General features: G+C 36.8%; 3 protein-coding genes across 5 annotated transcripts; all 3 read right to left on the reverse strand.

The window, feature by feature from the left end:
• Nucleotides 1-881: 881 nt before the first annotated feature.
• Nucleotides 882-5,525, reverse strand: LOC130729073 (protein kinase STUNTED). 3 transcript variants are annotated; one of them, XM_057580700.1, is made up of 11 exons: nucleotides 5,387-5,525; nucleotides 4,784-4,969; nucleotides 4,593-4,666; nucleotides 4,417-4,511; nucleotides 4,055-4,170; nucleotides 3,153-3,638; nucleotides 2,518-2,766; nucleotides 2,251-2,414; nucleotides 1,835-2,062; nucleotides 1,531-1,680; nucleotides 882-1,298 (listed from the first exon to the last, which is right to left on the reverse strand). In XM_057580700.1, exons 2-11 carry the CDS (start codon nucleotides 4,917-4,919, stop codon nucleotides 1,050-1,052), a joined length of 1,947 nt encoding a protein of 648 aa, XP_057436683.1. In that variant the 5' UTR covers nucleotides 4,920-4,969; nucleotides 5,387-5,525; the 3' UTR covers nucleotides 882-1,049. The 3 variants fall into 3 exon arrangements, with proteins under 3 accessions (XP_057436683.1, XP_057436682.1, XP_057436684.1); XM_057580699.1 differs by lacking the exon at nucleotides 5,387-5,525 and having other exon boundaries at nucleotides 4,784-5,115; XM_057580701.1 differs by lacking the exons at nucleotides 4,593-4,666; nucleotides 4,784-4,969; nucleotides 5,387-5,525 and having other exon boundaries at nucleotides 4,078-4,170.
• A 2,109-nt stretch (nucleotides 5,526-7,634) lies between these two features.
• Nucleotides 7,635-9,857, reverse strand: LOC130729075 (rac-like GTP-binding protein RAC1). The gene is made up of 7 exons (XM_057580702.1): nucleotides 9,643-9,857; nucleotides 9,429-9,516; nucleotides 9,233-9,342; nucleotides 9,073-9,136; nucleotides 8,381-8,445; nucleotides 8,174-8,239; nucleotides 7,635-8,083 (listed from the first exon to the last, which is right to left on the reverse strand). The coding sequence occupies exons 1-7, from the start codon at nucleotides 9,739-9,741 to the stop codon at nucleotides 7,982-7,984; spliced, it is 594 nt and encodes a 197-aa protein (XP_057436685.1). The 5' UTR covers nucleotides 9,742-9,857; the 3' UTR covers nucleotides 7,635-7,981.
• Nucleotides 9,858-11,929: 2,072 nt separating this feature from the next.
• Nucleotides 11,930-15,136, reverse strand: LOC130729076 (uncharacterized). Its single transcript, XM_057580704.1, has 9 exons — nucleotides 14,651-15,136; nucleotides 14,320-14,557; nucleotides 14,112-14,236; nucleotides 13,264-13,297; nucleotides 13,137-13,183; nucleotides 12,888-13,034; nucleotides 12,739-12,803; nucleotides 12,581-12,653; nucleotides 11,930-12,484 (listed from the first exon to the last, which is right to left on the reverse strand). Exons 1-9 carry the CDS (start codon nucleotides 15,016-15,018, stop codon nucleotides 12,325-12,327), a joined length of 1,257 nt encoding a protein of 418 aa, XP_057436687.1. The 5' UTR covers nucleotides 15,019-15,136; the 3' UTR covers nucleotides 11,930-12,324.
• Between the last annotated feature and the right edge of the window lie 5,688 nt (nucleotides 15,137-20,824).

Raw genomic sequence — 20,824 nt, forward strand, 5'->3', positions numbered from 1 at the left:
TCATCTCTTGTTTTCCTGTGCTGTGTCCATGGATATTTGGCGTGCATGTGACAAATGGATTGGGGTGCAAACTGCCTTGCCAATTACTACAAGGGACCATCTCCTTCAATTTGATTTTGGTGGCTCTATGAAGCAGCGTTGTGGCTTGTTCACGATCTGGTTGGCATGTATTTGGTCCATTTGGGTACAGCGTAATGGCATTATATTCAGGGGAGAGGAATTTTGTATGGCAACAATTGTGGAATTAGTAAGATGGAGGGTGTGGCAATGGAATGTAGCAAACTTAAAAGGATTTTCCTACTCCATGTTTGAATGGTGTGCTGAGCCTATCACTTGCATTTGTTCCCTGTAGATGATTTTGGGTTGCCTAGACACTTTATTTTGCAACCAATTGGGTGGTTGGGTTTGTTAGTTTGGGTTTGCTTTTTCATGCTTTTTTGCTCTCTTTGTTGTTTACATTTTTTCTCATGTATTGGGTTTGAATTACCCCTTGTACTTCTCATTTCAATACAAATTTTGCTTATCTAAAAAAAAGTAACTCTAATTATAATTAGAATTTTTATATTTTTACACTCGTTTTTCTCACATTTTTCTTGCCTCATATTTGTTTCTATTTATTTTTTAATTTCTTATATCAAAGTAAAGAGAAGTAATCCCACTAATATGTCAAAGTAATTTATATTTCTCATTTTCTCTCTTACTTAACTTCTCTTTTTATCTCTATCTTCCGCGAACATTTCTCATATTTCCCATATAGTGTGAGAGTAGCATTTACCTCGTAAGTATTGATGAATGATAAGATGATTCTAGACCGGAAGTAAGAAAACCCCAAACCTCAATGGTTTGGAGGAGGGGAGGAAGAAATGATTGGACCTGGCATCTTAATGGAAACTTTAATCAAAATATTATTAAATGGAAACTTCAAATGTAAACCAAATCTCTATAAGACAAATTTACCAACCACTCTTAATGAGCTATGGGAGCAGATTTTTTATTTAATTGTCTATCTACAAACTGCTACCTACAGAATTTCATAAGATTGAAAGAATCTAACTGAAACTAGATGATCTGCTCCACGGTTCTTTCAAATGTTCACTACTGCTATGCTCTGTACTGCTATACAATGTAGTGTCATCGTCAACATCAAGTAATGCAAGGCTCAGGTGTAAACCAGCACTTGGATTTGGATAGACTTCATCATCAATATTTTCTTGATTTTCATAATGGTCATGATCATTCTCATGGGAGCTAAAGAAGTTTTCCACTTTCTCATCATGTCCTTTTAAGATCTTCAGTATCTGTTCATAATGCAAGTAATATACTTCAGGAGCTAAACGTTAAGATATACTTTGAGATATATTGAAAATGTGGCTTCTAGTTCTGTACTAATAGCATGTTTGGGTCAACTTTCACCGGTCAATTTGCAACACACAAGTTTCTTCCCAAAATTGATTCCAACTTCAAAATTAATTGTATAAAGGTTACTAAGCATGCACTAAGAATTTATCGGCTTGAGAACATTGGCATTACCTGATTCAATGTAGGGCGAAGCCGCGCTGCCCGTGTAATGCATAGAGATGCTGCCAGAACCATTTTTTGCATCTGGACCACATCAAACTTCCCTTGCAAATTTGGATCCAACAAGCTTTTAACATCCCCACTATCTAATTTTGGTTTTGCCTGAAAATGAAACCATTGTGTATATATGAATTCATTAGACATTTAGACACATATCCTATATGAAGTACATGTTTGGAAATAATTCCACAGTTGATTCTAAAGTCAATATCAATTCTGAAGAAATGTTTGAGCAGTTTTTGTAGGTAGCTCTTACCCACACAACCAAACTCTCCTCTCCTTTACAAGCCTCTGAGCTGATTGGTTCCCTTCCTGAGATTAGTTCAAGGAGCACTACACCAAAGGCATATACGTCTATCTTGTCACTGACCTTCCCATACATGAAGTATTCAGGTGCAAGATACCCAAATGTTCCTACTAAGTCATCTTGTGTCAGAAACGATGAGGTTGTTGGTCCCCATATGGCAAGTCCAAAATCAGATAACTGCCACAGAAGGGACAATTATGAGTCACATAAAAATTTTCAAGCGTAATGTTGCTACTTTTTCATACTAGTATAATTACAAATACCAATGTTACACAACCAGTAAAAAAAGGAATTTTGGCATCTCTTATGTTCTTAATACTAAATACTAAAATACTAAAATACTAATACTATCAACTTATGAGTACTTGGGGCTCAAACACATGGGAAAGAAGAATGTTGGAGGACTTGACATCTCTATGTATAATAGGCTTCAAAGTCTCGTTGTGCAGGTAATTGAGTGCTTCAGCAATCTCTATAGCTACATTAAATCTGACTTCCCATGACAAGAAAGATCCATCCTCGTTCTTGCCTACATCCATTTCAGATTTCAGATCAGTACCAAATCCAGATTCAAATAAGTTTAACAATAGGTGAGATTGAGAAGTGAAAAGGAAAATTCACTAAAGCATTACCATGTAGATTTTGCTCTAAGCTTCCTTTGGGGAAATAATCATAAACAGAGATTAAAGCATTGTCCTCAATGCAAATACCAAGTAAAGGGGTGATGCCTTTGTGCTTCAATGAGGACATGATTTCCACCTCGCGGGAAAAATCTTTCAAGTCTTCTTTTGATGACTGCATAACTTTGACTGCGATAGGTTTCCCATCTGGGAGGGTTCCTTTATACACACGATTGCTACCTCCTTTCCCAATTAGATTTTCTGCAATATGATACAAGTATAGGGTTAAAATAGAGGATGAACAGAGTTATTGTTAGAAAGATAGAGTAACACAGGGAAGACACCGAAAACGCAGACAACATAAGAGGAAATTAGAAGCTTCTCTATGAACTGTTACAAGTATTTCATTAATAGCTTGCGAGCTTCTATACACAAACTGACAGACATATAAAAGGTCTTATAAACTGAAAGTCTATACCAGTAAAATACCTTTTTTCAAAAGCATAATAACTAAGTCATCATTACATACTAAGACATCATTACTACTCAGTTATCATGATTCATGAATATGTAACTTGGTAAATTATAGCTAGCAAGATAAGTCTCAATCTAACAGTAGTTACAGTAAGGAGCAGTGGTGATCTAACCTGAGGAGAATTGACAAGTACACGACTTAAGAACCTCAAGGCTGAACCACTTGCAATTGAGTGTGCTAGGGTGAAAGTCTGTGCTCCAGTTACGACTTAGGATTTTGGGTTTATAGCTCTCATCCTCAATGTCACTGTTGATGTCCCGTTCTGACGAATTGTCCCTAATGCTGGAAAGGGGTGCATTTTTCCGCGGTGAACGATCCGGTAAGCTCATTACCCATTGCACCACAGACATGTGCCTTCCATTGCGGTCCTGTGAGATATCTGTGTTGGCCCTGCGGAGAAGTGGCCATCCAAGCTTCTGCTCAGAAGAGTCACTTGCCAACTGTGATATTGATCTTGAAAAGACTTTCTTGCACCTTTCTTCCTCCAATTCTCTGCTATCTTCACATGTTGATTTCTCACTCTCCACCTCCGAGTCACCATAATCAGACAGGATCACTGTGTTAGTAAGACTTGGTCTTGGATCCTCTATGAGACTACCTATCATAATTGAAGACGAACTTATAATTCTAGTTTCCTTTTGTCAATTGGAACTTGATTTTCTTGAAGAGGAAGTCAGAAAACTAAAACTTGTTTCTTAGTAATTGTTAACTGATATGTTCTCAGTTTGTTGTAGTTTTGCAAGTTGTAGAGTTGAGTGATACAAACTTTGTATGCAAGATTCATTCAATCAGTTAATGAAGTGACTTCCATTTTCCCATAAGTAACAATAATTAAGTAAAGAAATGCATGATATACCGAACCTAATAGGAATTAATGAAATTGGTTCATTAATTAGGTAAAGTCAGGGACGGAAACAGACTTTGTATTTAAGATTCATTCAATCGGTTAAGAAGTGAGTTCTATTTTCACTCAAGTAAGCATAATTAATTAAATACATGCATGATATACCAAACCTAATAGTTCTTTGTCAGTGCACCTTCTGAAGGCAATTTTTGCACCTTGAATAGCAAGAACATTGGTGGTGGGTGGGAGTCGTTTGGCGCAATATTTAGCTATGGAAACTTGACCCCTGAAAATGAAATATGTTTTAGAATAAGACTATATTTGGATATTTGTTAGCTTCAGTGCAGTGCAAACAGACGTTAGCCCTCATTTTGAGACAAAAAGAACTGAAATCTTCTTATGAAATGAGATGAAAGTCCATAGATAACACTCAACTCAACTGGTATACAAAGTCCAAACACACACTAAACTGACAAGTAGCAGAACAGAAATGAAATTGTGAAATATATACAATTAAGCTCCACATACATACCCTAGCACTAGAGCCACAGCAGCACGGTTTTTCGCTTCTCTGATGAGAATGTTTGGAATGGAATTTCCTATTAATATCTGACTGGAGAGACCTACCTGAATTTGAATATTGAATCCTATGAATAACAAAGTGACAGTGAGGTAGGTGTTTTATAGTATAGTATTATGTACACTTACCTTTCTGACATCACATAACCCTTGATAAACTCGTAAGTAATCATCAATTAAGGGCTTGCTTTTGGAAATATAATCTGTATTCAAGTTAAATAAAGAAACACAAGACAACAAGTAATTGTGTATATGTTTGAGAAAAAAAGTGCATACATAGTAACACTAACATGAGTGAAGTTGTGAATGAAATTGGTTACCGGAATTAGTAACTACATGGAGAGCAATAACAGAATCCCCAGGGTGAGCAACTTTGACAAGAGCCCAGTTGAGCAGTTGCCTGCTATGGCTATCAATTCTAATTCCCACCACAATAAATCTCCTCTCAACAGTCATAGCGTTTGTTCTGCCTCTAATCTATTATATCAATCAATCTCACTCATTCTCTGCAAAACAAAACTACCAAGGATGGTTCAGATCATTAGAGTTGAATTGAAATATTAACTAGTATTCGATCATGTATATAAATAGCATCCATAAAGCAAAGCAAAGTCCCATAAACAAAGTCACGAATGAGTTAGTCTGTCACATGACCCATTGGAATGGTGACAGACAAAGAAAGTAAATAAAAGACGATTGTATTATAATAATAATAAAAAAAGAATGTTGAATTGAAGCAAACCGATAAACAGGTGAAGACAGACGAATGACTAGAGAAGAAATATATGAACCTAAACGAACGAACGCTGTGGTTGAGAGTTTTCAAACGAAGTTGGCGCCAATTTGCATTAGCATGTATATGTACCTACTACTAGCACTAACAAGATTGCAGGGAAGAAGAAGAAGAAGAAGAAGAAGAATACATTGATGTTGATGTTGATGATGAGATTGAAGAGAAGAGAAGAAGTTGCCGCGAAATTTGAGGGACAAGAGCCGTATGTTTTTCATGGGAATCCCTTCATGTCGGAGGAGGACTTATCAAACTCCAAATTTTCACCTCTCGTTACTGAAAAGCCCGTATCATGTTTTTCAAATTTCCTCATAAATCAAAACAACTATCGTTGGGATTTTTATTTTTTTATTAATTATAATAATAATAACATCATAATCATACCCGTAACACTTGAAAATATTTGCAGTGATGCAACAAATTAATTATCACTATGCTTCCATTATTGTGTGCGATGTGTGAGCTACAGAGGTCCATTGGTTTGTAAATCAACGTGATTTTGTACGTAATATGCGCGCTTTCAATACATAAAACAAAAATTATGGCAACCATGTAACAATCCAAGTCTAAAATCTCTTATTCATCCTTCTAGGGTCCCACAAATTCAACGTGAGATCATATGCTCCACCTCATCGTGTTAGGTACAACCTAATTTGGAATTTGTTAATTGTAGTTGAAGGTATGTCCAATACAATAGGCTTCCTTTCCATCAAAAGAAAACTTTATGATGGAGATGACCCTCTAATATTTTTTAAACCTAGATCTTCATATTTTATGCATTGTAGATAAAGCATATAGGAACAAACATAAGATAAACGATTATTTCAACGTTTTAAAATCATTTAGAACCGGAGGAATTATATTATTGCATATATGCGAAAAGTTTTACAACCATGTTAGCTGGGATGGCTGCATCCGAATCAACAACCATGATAATGGAGCTTCAAAAACAATAAATTATTATTTATAAAGTCAGGGAGGGATTTTAGTTTTAAAACATATCGAGGTCTAATAAGACCCGTCACATAACCATCTATGATGTATGAAGGAAATTTCTTTTGGTCAAAGCAAGGAAAAGATTCTAAACTTGAAAAAATGCATCAGCATTACCAACCAAGACTGTGTTTAGACACCAATTAAGTGCAATGTAAATGAAGTTTAATCATAATCTATCCAAAGAGTTATGTTCACTTTTTTTTATCATTTAACAGATAAATAAAGTGGTTCAAGCCTCACGATCTTGACTGGTCATGTTATCCCCCAAAGATCCTTCATGTATATAAAATAAAAGTGTGAATTTTGCGACCACAAATTAGATTAGATAGGTACTATGGCCTACTCAACTGCATCTTTGGAATTAAGTAAAAGAACTATTTCGCTTAAAGAATATTAATGGTTTCGCACTATTCCTTCTGCAATAACGCCAACCACAAACACTGCTCGTTGCTGTCATTAAGAAACTGTACCTGTGGCTGGACTTGATTTTAAATGGCATAGCTGATTTTGATTGTGGTAATGGATGCTCGTAAAGTTGCATAAATACAATGCATTTTGCAATTATAGAAGTGGGAATTGAAAGCATAGTAGTATATTTATTTGAATATCAATTGTATACTCAATAATTGCTCCCTTTATTTCCTTAACTAATAAGTATTACTCCCTCCGTTCCAAAACTATTGTAGTTTTAGCTTTTTTGTTCTGTTCCAAAACCATTGTTGTTTTACATATCCAAAGCACTTTATCTCTTTCTCTTCCATTCATGCCCTCATTTAATAGTGTATCTCCCAAGCACCACCTCTTATTTTGATCAATCACAATTCTCACCAATTAGTTGATCAATGATTTTTATTCTCTCTCTTTCTTATAACTCATTAAATAAGGGTGTTTCAGTCAAATTATAACACCAATTAATGAACTCTTAAACTTTGTGAAAAAACTAAAACTACAATAGTTTTGGAACGGAGGGAGTAACTATTAAGAAGCATATAATGAAGAAATCTACCCACCGGGTAGGTGCTTGAACAAACCAATAATTCTGGAAAAAGAAAAGTGAATTAATGTGGATCAAAGATTTGGATCAGCCCATGAATTCAAAAAACAAGTGATTATAATCCTGTGTTTTTGGAAATGATTTGGACACAAATTCCATTACATTTTAAGTGTAAATAACTAGTACCGGTGTGTTTTGATGTATATCATCTGATACACACAAAGCACACTTTTTTCTTATTGTAGTTTGTGTGTGATTTCACGTGATTTTCTGTCTAGATGTGAATTCTAGTAGTGAAATCAAACACCCACGAAGTGTTGGGAAAAACACTTCAGATCACATTTTCCACGCACTTGAGAGCAAATAAAACAGAAAATGAGTGAATGAAACATTGATCCAAACAACTACATTCAGTAAGCCATACAGATATAGCTAACATAATTACATTTTACTTGGTTCACATACAAGGCCACAATGCAGGGCCGCTAATAATAGTACAACAGGAATACAAATTGTGCCTAGAGCAAGAAATGGTAATTAATACAAGTCTACATAAACACACGAGGTGCACACGCCAACCATATTGAAATTGCAAAGCATTACAGCTAGACAATTAGCTCACAAACCTTAATTTATAGTCTAGGTTGGAAACAGTATGATATATGGTATGGTGAAGATTACCCGGAAAAGGCTACAGTCATGTCATCCTCCAAGAACTAGAATATTATGAATTGGAAATCACAAAATAGAACAGGCTTTTTGCCCCTTTCTCTTCTTTCTCTTCTTCTTCGGGGGCTGAAGAACTACTTTGATGGCCGCATCAAAAACAGCTTTTATATTCTGCATTCAACGGTAAAGGTACACTTTTAAGGTCACCATATTTTACATTTTCCAAACTTTCAAAGATCTGAAATTGCAAAGAATGCGTACCTGTTGTGTTTTTGAACTACATTCAATGTACATTGGAGCACCAATAAGTTTTCTCAGTTCCTCTCCCTTCAAAAAAGATAGAAAAACAGATCACAAACCTATCAAGCATGTTGATGCCCTAGTTATGAACAATAAATAAAGGCTAAAAGAAGTGCAATCAGCTATGATCATAAGTAAATAATGGAATCAGTAACAACTCGCAAATACCTGTGCTGTGGTGATGGGCACTGCACCAGGGTGGTCTTGAAAGAACTGCTTGTCATCCCGAAGATCTACAAGACAAACATTTAGTTCCCAAAATTAAATGACCAGACAAACTAATCATGACAGCTTTGTAATAGAAAATCAACTGCATTCAATTAATTCTGCATGTCACAGAGGAAACACATTTCAAAACAACCACATGTGAAAGCAATTAACAGAAATATTTTCTTATATCTTTACCAAATATTGACCAAATTCAATTTCTATCCAATGACAAGTCATAAAGGGAGAAGATGTTGTCGCAGCGGCTTCAGATTTTAGAATTTAGGTAGGGATTTAATTAGTAGATTCAATAAAAATGTAATTCTTCACATTTAAAAACATTGAAAGATATGTCACATTACACAAGCAAAAACATAGCAATTGGTATCAGCATTGTACAATGAAACTACTATTATGTTCTACCTCTTACCAAGAAAACAATGATGAATAGAGTTGGATGGACTATGATTTACATAATGTCTAGTGAATGCCTAAAATCAAATTAATAATCGATTCCTTTTGATAGAGAACAATCCAGCATGTGGGAACCAATCTTATACTAGAAATGAAGACTACAACATTATGCAGGTGAATCAAGGTAGTGTCAGTGAGGTTTCATGGAATCAAAAGTAACTAAGGAATAAGAATCTAACCAAGTTTTGTCCCAACAAGAATAATTGGAACACCAGGAGCATAATGCCTCAACTCAGGAATCCACTAGAAAAAAGAAAATATGTACACACATTCAGTAAAAGGGACAAATAAAAATGAAGAAAGAAGAATTAAATTAACCACCAAGCAAAGAAAGCTTACTTTCTTGGCAACATTTTCATAACTGGCCTTGCTTATGAGAGAAAATGCAAGCAGAAAAACATCAGCCCCACGATAGCTTAAAGGCCTTAACCTATTGTAATCTTCTTGGCCTGTTCCATAACATGAAAACATCAAACCAATAACCAGAAACACAGACAGAGATACAGCTAAAACACAAGTGAGAATCTAAAGTTACCAGCAGTGTCCCACAAACCCAGGTTGACAGTGCTGCCATCCACAACCACATTTGCACTGAAATTGTCAAACACAGTAGGCACATAGTCCTGTAATCACAAAAACAGCACAAGCTATCAAAATTGCTACATCCCAATTCCCAAATTTCAAAACCCTAACTCTGGAATTGAAGAAAGATTGGAAGAAGAAAGAGGAGAAGAGAGTGAGTGAGTGACCGTAGGGAAGGTGTTGCTGGTGTAGGAGATGAGCAAGCAAGTTTTGCCGACGGCGCCGTCGCCAACAGTGACGCACTTGATGAACCTTGAAGCACTCATTGGTTCTTGTTCTAATCAGAAACCCTAATCAAATCATTTACCTCACTCTCAATCTCTCTTTTTCTTTCTTTCCTTCAACAAGAAATCAGGTCAAGAAAGAAAAGAAGACAACTTGACTTGACACTTGAAAAAAAAAAAAAAATTTAAACCTTTTTTTAGGGGAACAAAGAGACCAAACCGAATTCAATTTTGGGCAGGGCCCCTAGTAGTACTATCTTATTTTATTGTTTTTTTTTAGGCAATCTTATTTTATTGTTGATTAAACAAATTATCCAATCATTTTCTCCTCTTTTTCTATTTATATTGGGTTGAAGTACCCCTTGTACTTCGTTTCAATATAATTCATATGGTTTATCACAAAAAAAAATCTTCTTGCGCGCAATTGGGACATTCGACTTCGCCATATTCCTCGTGGGGCTAATGACCCTATGTATTATCTTGCGGGTTTGAATGCTAGCAAGCAATTGGAGCCTACTAGTCTTGATGATCCCCGAATGCAGTTGTTCCACTGTTGTCTAGGGATTATTTAGATTTGTCTTGCGGGTTTGAGTGTCAGTAGGCAGTTGGAGCTTACTAACCTTGATGATCTTCGAATATAATTGTTTAGAAATTCTTCGGCTTTTTAGTTTTTTATCCTTATTTCCTATTAAAAAAACAAGAGAAATAAGTGAAATATGTGACTAATTATCAAATACTCAAAAAAATTGATAGAAAAGGGTAGTGTTTTAAATTTATAATATACAGAGATGATATGAACTATAATTTAATGATGAAATTGTATCACAATTTATATTAAATTGTATTTTATATAGTTATTATGAACTAGAGTTTATATCATCTCTGTATTCTAAATAGTAAAATGTAACTTTTTATTGATTTCATTATTTGAAGTATACTTTTTTTTAAAATAGAAATAAAGTGAGAAAATAATGTTTTTGTAGTTAAAAAAAATCTCTTTACTACTTACTATGTGGCATGAAATTGAGAAAGCTTTATTTCGTTAATTTTCGGATGAATAAAAAAACGGAATTGAGAAATGGAGTGCATGAACAAGACAAACCATCATGTGAGTGTTTTGACAAAAAAAAAAAGTGAGTAAAAAGTACAATAAAAGATAAATGGTGCATTATTTTACACCAACCGTACATATCCATTAAACTCAAACAATATCATATCATATATAATTTTCCTTTCTCAAAACAATCAGATACTTTTTTTTAATGTTGATATATTTTTTTTCTCATTAACTTACTTATCACTCATTCATTATGGTTATAATCCATTCATTCTATTTTCTCTTTACCATGAGTATTTAATTTTGGTACCGTAAAGAAAAGGACCAACCACAACACAACAAACAAAATTAAGAGATCAACAAAATAGGCACCGAATCCTGAAAGCATAAGATCTGGAGGAGTGGTCCAAAGTTACATTAGCTAGGAAACTCATTTGATCAACCTATTTTTGCTTTGCTAGCTAGTTGGTCAGTACATGAATTGGCCATGCTGAATGGTTATCTGTCATTATCTGCTGATTAAAGGTAGAGTACCCGCAATGAGAGGCACTGGAGATGGGGAGTCTTGGAGGGGAGGGGGCATATTTCTGAGCATTAAGGATTTGTTCTTATGGTAACCGCAATAGATTAACTAGATTAATTATGATCTAATTGTGATTATATCATTGAGAACACTTTTGATTCTGATTAATCATAATTTATACACTTTTCAAAAAAAAAATCATATTTTATACTAGTGCCCCAAAAAATTGAAAACAATGAACTAATCCATCTAATCAAATTTGGTATCCCAGTGACTGAGGTGAAGGAACTAGGTATTCCAGAAAAAAAACTAATTTCCAAGTGAACCGTGCAAACTTTTTTGGGTATCAAATCATGATTCAGATAGTTTTGATTCATAAATTATATCACAGATAAAATCATAACCTTCAGAAGCATAGTATTAAAAACAGTCATTAATGGTAGAGTCTGATGTAATAATTTTAAATCAGGAAATTGACAAAACTTAATCATATGCCTCATAAAACTATAGCTAAGTTATATTTCCTGGTCAAAATGAAAACAAAACCAAGATATAGCTCAATTGAGTGCGCAGAGTGAGCAAGTAACTAGGGAAGCCCCTATATTATAGTGCTTATGTGAAGCCCCTCAATGAGAAGAATAGAAATAAAGCAATGACGCAATTAAACAAAGTGCCCTCCTTTAGTTTTCTATTGAACAATGAGTATCAGAATTTTCAATTTCTTTTATGAGAATTAGTGAAAGAAAAGGAAAATGTTACAAATTGTTGAAGGGTGCGGTTTTTCATATTAGTACACGAATAGCAATAATTTAAGCACATATTGCACAATACAAAATGATTTGTGATTCATCATATAAATATGAATCACTGGCTTGCTAAATCATGCTGAACCTTGCAATTCAGATTGTGAATCCTGTGATTCTAACGACTACGGCGCACACCATTTTACAACCACCTTGCAGAAGCCTTCACTCTATGCTCTCACAACACATTTTTTACCAAAATTAGTACACACCAACGAACCAGGCAGAACGATGCAGATATTTCAGAAGTCCTCATCTGAACTAACAAAATCTAATTCAATCATCTTTCCCGAACTCTTTGTGGTTTTATCGACCAAATCTTGCCCATCTGTTTTTTTCCTTTTTACATCAAACTGTTGGTTTCTTATGACAGAGGATCCCACATTCATAAAAGATGATTTCCTGAAGACAATAACATGTTAAGTCATCTAGTATGCTCTATCGCTAATATGCACAAAATGCAAGTAACATTAACCTAGAATCTTTTTTGCAACTAACCTCTTCTCAGCGGAAGTTCTTCGTTCTTTTGGAGTCTTTGGTCCTTTGTTTGTAATTTTTGGATCAGAGTTACCTGCAAATAGTAATAAAATCCATGTAAGAATACGACAGTATGAATACATAAATTCTGGCAACTAGTTACAAGATTATCTAGTCACCTGCAACCTCAGAAAGAAATCTGATCCCTTGCGAGCGTATAGTTGTTGTTACTTTTCCTGCATTACTGGTTTAGAAATTAAAATATGAATACTCCGTATTTCAATGGAGTGAAAGATAAACTCAAATTCCCTTGCTAATAGTTACATACCTCAATGCCTTTCTGAGACCATCCACAGACATCAATTTCACAGGCTGAGACTTTTTCAAGTTTGTTTTGTCAGCAAGCGGGTCAACTACGAAAATTCCTTCTGACCTGAGATACTGATCCCTAGGCCTAAATGCTGTCCTTAAGTTTCTGCCAATAAAAACTCCATGTGTGTATCATATGTGATATGAAATCAAACCAGTTGAGCGCAAAGTATAAGATAGTAGAAACTTTTAAGAGCTGAACACTCACCCTCCCTTAAGTTCAGTTCTCGTTGTAGAATATTTCTCTGATGTTTTCTGCAGGAAATTATGCATAGTTAACAAATTGATATCCTTGTTACCACACATAAAACATGAAAGAATAAAATGCTGCTTACTGATTTATGAAATTTACAATATGCCCCATGACGCCTGAAATAACAAAGATCAGCAGTAATGAAGTCAATCAATCAGAGTACCAAATAAACTATGACACTCTGAGAAGGAAAGCAAAATAGAAGGATAAGAACATGGTTTACATGGAAAAGCTTTCATCAAAAAAAAAAATGATAATAGCTTCACAGCAAATAAACTTTTTAAGAATTTATATAAAGTACAATATTAATATGTTTATAATGCTATATTGTACTCTCTTGAATAACTGACACCTAAAAGCAAGACAGATCATTCCATTTCAATGTCTACTTATGGATTCTATATAAAAAGAAGAATAAAACATTTATCCTTCATCAACATGAGTATAGTTTATCGGACCGTTTTAGGGCCAAATTATCTATTATTATATCTGGTGTGCTCAAGAAAAACAACTTACAATCACTCAAGCATGACAAGCACATGGATCAATGTTACGACTAACGATGCTCATTGTCTTACAAAATCCATTATCTAAGTCAGAGTACTTAATAAAAACCTAAAATATTGATTCACCCACTTCAGGCTTCATTTTCTATAGAGAACCTCAGATAATCTTTTCCTTCAAAAGTATCTTGCAAAACTTGCAACGCCAAAGCAAATGTAAAAAGCACTCACGACCCCTAACCCCAAGCAGAGCCAAACTACAAACTTAGATCAGGAATATTCAATAAAGGAAAAACTTCGATCATCACTCTTTTTGTGAATTCCAACAGAAGGAGAAGGTTCAGACTTCAGACAATTGAAAAGGAAGCCTATTGTGATTTCAAAAGCCATCATATCGAAATAACAAGATAGTCATATGCTTTCATACTTATTTATGACCATTGTACAAGCCATCCCATCTGCTCTTCCTCCTTTGCAAACTCCATAATCAACAGAGGTTCCCATCTTCTTAATTTGACTAGGGGAGTATATACTCAATGAAAAACCATTACCCTGCAAACACATATAAAACAAATTGCAAATCATGGCAAACCTTGATTGAAAACAAAAATAACCAGCGCATAACAGTTCAATACCTTGGCATCCTTGCGGACGGAACAATCAAACAGCGCGAAAACCGCTCCTGCCTGCTCGTTCTTGTTCCTCAGATAAGCATCACCAAACAAGAAAAGAGAAACAGTATTCTCATCCAAACAGCCAATTTTCCATATACAATAGCCCTTCCCTGAGGAACTTGTCCTCTGAATCCCCTTCTCGGTTAACACTCCAACCGTCGCCCAACTTCCAGAAAAAGAATCCCCAATAAACAAATTCCTAAATGCACATTCACTCACACAATCAGTAAACAGGATCCACAGACTATATGAATTTCAATTAATTAGTAGAATAGGAATTGAAGAGGATTACTTGATAACTGGTAACCGAACGAAACGAATGTCTGAAAAGGAGTCCCTGAGCTCAGCAGGGGTTAACAATTGGTCCCTTATTCGAAGACCTGAAAATTTCTCGACATCGGAATCTTTAGCATGAGTAGCAGGAAGTTTGGATTTAGGTTTAGGTTTTGGCTCAGGGGAATGAGAGAGAAGGCAATCCTGAACAGCATTTCTGAAAACGGACATGTCGGGGTTCTTGTCCCTTTGGTTGGGGGCGCCATCGGAATCGGAATCGGTCAAGTAACCTGGGGAGGGAGAACCAGGAGGGGTTTCGAGAACCCTCTCCTGATCCTGATCATCAAGAGAAAGGAGGAGATCCAAGTCGTCTTCGTGGTTTGACATCGTAATTCGTATCGCTTCTGCACTGCACTGGTTAGGGTTTTAGCTTTTGATTTTCGAGGGAGAAGAGAAGAGAACACAACATCAAATGTTTTGGAGGGAACTAATATTGTTCCCTCTCTTTCCAAATTTTTTGGTCGGATTGTCACTTTTTTAATTACACTTCTGGTCCTTTTAGTTTTATCTTTGGGTGATTTTGATACTCTTACCTTTCATTTTTATTTTAGTCAAAAGAGGGTGTTTCACCCCCTCCCCATTTGGGGGTTCCACCCATGTCGCTGCACCATCGCCGCTGGAGCTTCCGTACACCTCCTCCTGCCACGGTTTGAGAGATTTTTCGCGTCCTCCACCACCCACCTTTGGGAAATGTAAGGCTCGGTTATACAAATGTGTTTCAACAATAAAACAATTTTTACTTTTAAAACTATAATAAGTTATAACTTAAATAGCGTAAAATACTATTTAGTAAAATTAAATTTATTTCGTGAAGTCATATTTGCTAATATATAATATATCAAAAAATATATTTAAAAAACAGTTTTCAAATGATACATACATACATTATAGTTAATACTAGTAATTAAATACATTATAACAACATTTTTTAAAATTTAAAACTATTTTTTATTGATAAATAGTATTTTTTGAAAGAGGAAATATATTAAATATAAGATGAGGAAATATGTCGGATACACAACCCTCCTCTAAGGGATCAAAAAAACTGACCTAGCCAGAGAATAAATAACCCAATGCTTAAAAAGCCTACCGAGAGAAACAACAAAACCCCTCAGAACATGCAGAAGAGCCCAAAAAAACAGCTCAGAACAACCAAAACATTTCGAGAAAAGGACCAGTGAAAAACCATGAAAGACCAACACCCGAAAGTTGCGCTAAGGATCTCCATAGAGTCTTGGATGGTTAGCAATGAGATGGTCGGCTAAGCTCTGGATGACTTCCTCTTCGGTACCAATGGGGACCACTCCTACTTGTTTGGAAATTAGAAAGATCTTCTGAGCTCTCGTCAACGCACGATTAGACCCGCATGCTTCATGAAGAATTAGAGAAAGACCCCTCTCTGGTTAAATCTCAACCCTCAGAATCTCAACGACTTCTTCAACCAACGCTCCTAGAACTGCCTGCTTACCAAAGACACTAGTTTTCCTTGGTCGTGAAGGTATGAAAAACGGTAGAAAGGGGGGGGGTTTGAATAACGTTTTCAAGATAAAGCTTCCACCTTAAAGATTTTGACAAGTCTTTCGAGAACTTAAGTGCTAAAGATAAGAGATAGAAAAGCACACAAGGATTTTATCCTGGTTCACTTGATAAATCACTCAAGCTACTCCAGTCCACCCGTTAAGGTGATTTCTTCCTTCTTAGAATGAAGGCAATCCACTAATCAGGTAAGAGTTACAACTGCACTTGAAACCTACAAGTGACTAACAATTACACTGACTTAGCTCACACTAAGATTCACTCTCTTAGTCTTCTCTAGGATCCGATCAACCTTGATCTCCTAAAGGAACTAAACAAATTGTTTATCAAAGAATTGTTTACAAGAGATTTGCTTCTAAAAAGCTAATAGTAAACTCAATGAATTTCAGATGAAAGAAAGCTTAGAAGAATTTGAATTTGTCTTGCGCGTATGTGAATGCTTCTAGCCGCTTCTTTCAGTCTTCAGCCTCTTTATATACTCCAAGGATTAGGGTTGAGCGTTGCATGGGAAATGCTACCGTTGGATGGCAGTTCTGGAAAATCCAGCTTCTGCTGTGTCTGAGACTGTTAGGTAGGTCGTCAGGAAGGTACAGTTGCTTTTGTACTTGGATAGCGACTTGACCTTTAAACCTAGGAGACTTCTGATCAGGAGAAAGCTTCATGTTGGAACTTGTGAAGCCGGTTGATCAGAGTCAGAGGGAAAGCCCAGATCCTCTGACCATTGTTTCTTCTGATTCTGAACTCAGAGGGAAGTACATGGTCTTCAGAGTATCTTGCTTCTGGACATCAGAATTTCACTAATCAGCTTCTGGATCTTCAGAGTCTTCTACACCATCAGAATATCTGAGCCTTCAGTGTTTCTTGGTTATCAGACTTTCTGGATCTTCAGAACTTCTAGTGACTGAGTCCACATCAGAGTTTGTATAACTTCAGAACTTCTGAAGCTTTTCCACTGTTCATACTGAACATGGTGAATGCGAAAGCGTTGCTTGGGTCGCTCTTTATACACAGTGCTTCTGATTTGTGTGAGATTGAGTTGAGGTCAGAGCCTGTAAATAGCACACTCAGAAAAACACGTTAGAGTACCACAATTGTTCATATCAAAAGGTTAACTTGTAATCATCAAAACATAGAGTTGTACTACTAGATCAAAACTTGATCTTACAATCTCCCCCTTTTTGATGATGACAAAACTAAGATTTTTGATGAACAATTCTTAAACATTAAACTGAATTCACTCAGAGTTTAGAGATATAGAATAAGACTTATCCTGATGTGAATAGTTTATCTTGCTCATTCTGAATTCAAGTCACTGCTTGATTCTGAGCTTAGCTCCCCCTGAATCTAATACTTGATGAAAACATTAGTAAAGTCTAGATTCTGAGCTAAATGATATAAGAGTTCAGAGTGAAAAACTTATGACATAGATGAAAATAGAGTAATCAGAGCGCATAAGTAATCAGAGTCACGGACAAGGTATCAGAGTCTTGGGTATCAGAGTCAAATTAGAATCACTTCAGAGGAAGTGAAATGTATTCCTTGTATTTGCCCAGTGACACATCTATGGTCATAAAGGTGGAACTCTTAAATTCTCCAAAAGAAAAATAAATCACACTAACACATCTTACACATCAAAAACTGGGTTTACTCCCCCTTTTTGTCATAAGCAAAAAGCTTGGGGTGTGAAAAACTTAGCTTGAAGTACAAGGTACTCCCCCTTAGAGAAGGTCTAAGTTTAAAGAAAATTAAAACGATGCATGAATCGGAGTTAGGCGAAATAAATAGAAGAGTTAATGCAAGAGAAGAACGTTTACCACCGGCCAAGGGAGTAAAGAGGAGGGTCAGTTACCAAGAACTTAACCTCGAGAAACTGTAGGAGCATTAACTTTCAGAGAGAAAGTGAAGCCTATATAAAGCGTTGGAGAGAGGGGTAAGCTTCACAACATCATACCAGAGAAAAATGGCATCATACATGATCGCATTAGAGGAGCTGAGAAAGAGAGCCTTTGAGGAGGACTTGTTTCTCAACATTAGGCATCCAGAGGGTACAACAACCATCTCAGAGCTAACACAGACACTGCTGGAGGAGGACCTGCGTCCATAGTTGAAGAGAGACTTGAGGGAATTTCTTGCCTTCGTGGAGGAGGTGCAAGAACTCAGCCAGCTTGAACTAAAGCTGCTGGAAGAAAAAGAGATCTTGGAAAAGAAGCTCAAGACTGCAGAAGAGATTCTGGAGAGGGATGAGCTAAAAGACAGGCTCAACAACATCCAGTATGCACTGGAGCGTCTGGAGAAGGAGAGGTCAGAGCAGCGCCAGGAGTGCAGAAGAATGAGGAGGGATCCTCCATTCTAGGATTTTAGGAAAAAGAAAAAAATGTATGATGTAAAAGCGGTTATGATGAATAATAAAAAAAATTTGCAAACATAATGTCAGATATATATATATATATATATATATATATATATATATATATATATATGCATAGATAATCACAAACGAGCAAAGTAAAGATTAACAAGAAAGAGCCAGAGGTTAACGAAATAAAACACAGGTAAAGAAAAAGAAATCAAAACGAAGAGATCCTAAAGCTAGGGTTTATCAGATCGACGCAGAAGTTCCATCATCATTTGCTTCATTTCAATCAGCAGAGACTCATGAGTGTCAAGACGTTGTTCCACAATGTCGAGTCTGGACGAGTTTGGCTGTGTAGAACTAGAAGGAACATTCTGAGCAGCGTGAGGAGCTGGAGTGGAAGCAGAAGCAGCAGGAGTAAAAACTACGGGTGCAAGTGCTTGGCATCTAAGAGCTTCAGCCTCAGCTTCAAGTCGTTTTGTCTCTAATCTGGCTTGTTCAGCTTGAGCTGCTGCTTGACGTGCAGCTTCTTCTGCTTGTTCTTTCTTTCTTTTGGCTTCTTCAATAGCTTCAAGTAGCTTATGTCTATGTTCTTGTTCATGAAGAGCCACCCTTCTAGCAAACCTTTGCTTTGCAGCCTCGATCCTCTGACTTCCCTCTGCATGCAGTAGCTGCATCATAACGGGAACTTGAGCCACTAGCCAAGTGCTCAGATTGTTCCACTCTTCAGTCACATGTTCAGCATTCTCGCTTAGGTCAGTCTGACCTTGCACATTGCGTAGCATCAATGAGGCTTCATGATGGAAAATATTGATGCACTCAGAGAGAGATATGGGTCGGAGGTGAGTGTAAGGAATGATAGAGAGGTTGGTTTCAGGAGAGGCTGGGTGATTGCTGCTGTGAGATTCAGAGGCACCTTGTGGAGAGCCAATGTTAAACATGTGAGCATTTGGTTCAGAGGTTCCAAGGTGAGGTTCTGAAGTTTCAACCAGAGGATGGGGTGATCTAACTGAGAAGTGGTTAGACACAGATTGTTCTGGTTCAGGTTCTGGTTGAACAGGCTCTTGTTGGTCAGGGGCAGGGTGAGCTTGTTGAGCCAAAGGGTCTGCCTCATGTAAAGGATTGGCCAAGATAGGTTCATCTGGGTCAACTAGACGTTCAGGTCTAGGGCCAGGATATCTCCTAGGGCTTGGACAAGTGAGATAATATTCTTCTAAGGTAGACACCTTTTCTTTTCTAACTTCCATGAATTTTAGAAGGGATTCAGAGTTGTTGGAAGGAGAAGAGTCAGCAACATTTGTTGGGAAGGATACAGGTGTAAGGGCTGTGGAAGAGTCTGTATCTGTGGTTCTGGGAGCCAGACGTTCTGATGCTCTTGGGACAGAGTGATCAGAGGTTCTGGGTCCAGGTTCTGTTTGGTTAGGCTCTGGTTTCTCAGGGATGATGGGTTCAGAAGTTAATGGGTTGTACTGGATGGTAATGGGAGAGGTTGGTTCATCTGGCCTATAGGGTTGGTTATGGAGCAAATTCCAGAGAGGTGCTTCAGTAGGAGAAGGTTGGAAAAATGAAGACCTTGGAGAATGTGGTGGAGATGTGGTTTGTGCAGCTGGTTGGGACTCAGGAATGAGAGTGAGTGGATTTAAAGATTGTTTGAGCATGGCTGATATGGGGAGTGCATCAAATAAATTCAAATCATCATCAGAAGCAACTGCAGACTTACTTGATTATGCTGATGATCTTGTCACTCTGGCAGGAGTTTCAATTCTTCTGATCACTTCAGCAGCTGGTTCCACCCGAGTAGGCTTCATCACAATTCTGACCTGCTTCTTCTTCTTCTTAGGAGAAGGAGGACCATCCTCATTATCACCATCATCACCATCATCTGGCTTGCTGGTTTCATCATGTTTTCTCTTGGATTGACCAGCCTTCTTCCCTTTGGTCAGAGGGACATCTGATTCCTCAGAAGATTCTTCTAGGATCATCTTCCTCTGAACTTTCTTCTTGATAGGAGAAGGAAACTCTGGAGCTGGCGGCAGTCTGCTGAAGAATTCATCGAGATCAATTTCATAGCCTTGAGCCCTTAGGTCTTCAACATAGCACCTAATGGCTTCAGGATTGTCTGCCTGTGTCCACAAAGGGTAGTCATTCAGAGGCACCCTTCTACTTCTGATTTCAGAAGATGTGTCTTCATGGGCAGGAGCAATCTTCTTCTTGACTAGGCCCATTTTCTTTAGAGAATTCGCA

The sequence above is a fragment of the Lotus japonicus genome, chromosome 1, assembly GCF_012489685.1.
Source record: "Lotus japonicus ecotype B-129 chromosome 1, LjGifu_v1.2".
Lineage (NCBI taxonomy): Eukaryota > Viridiplantae > Streptophyta > Magnoliopsida > Fabales > Fabaceae > Lotus > Lotus japonicus.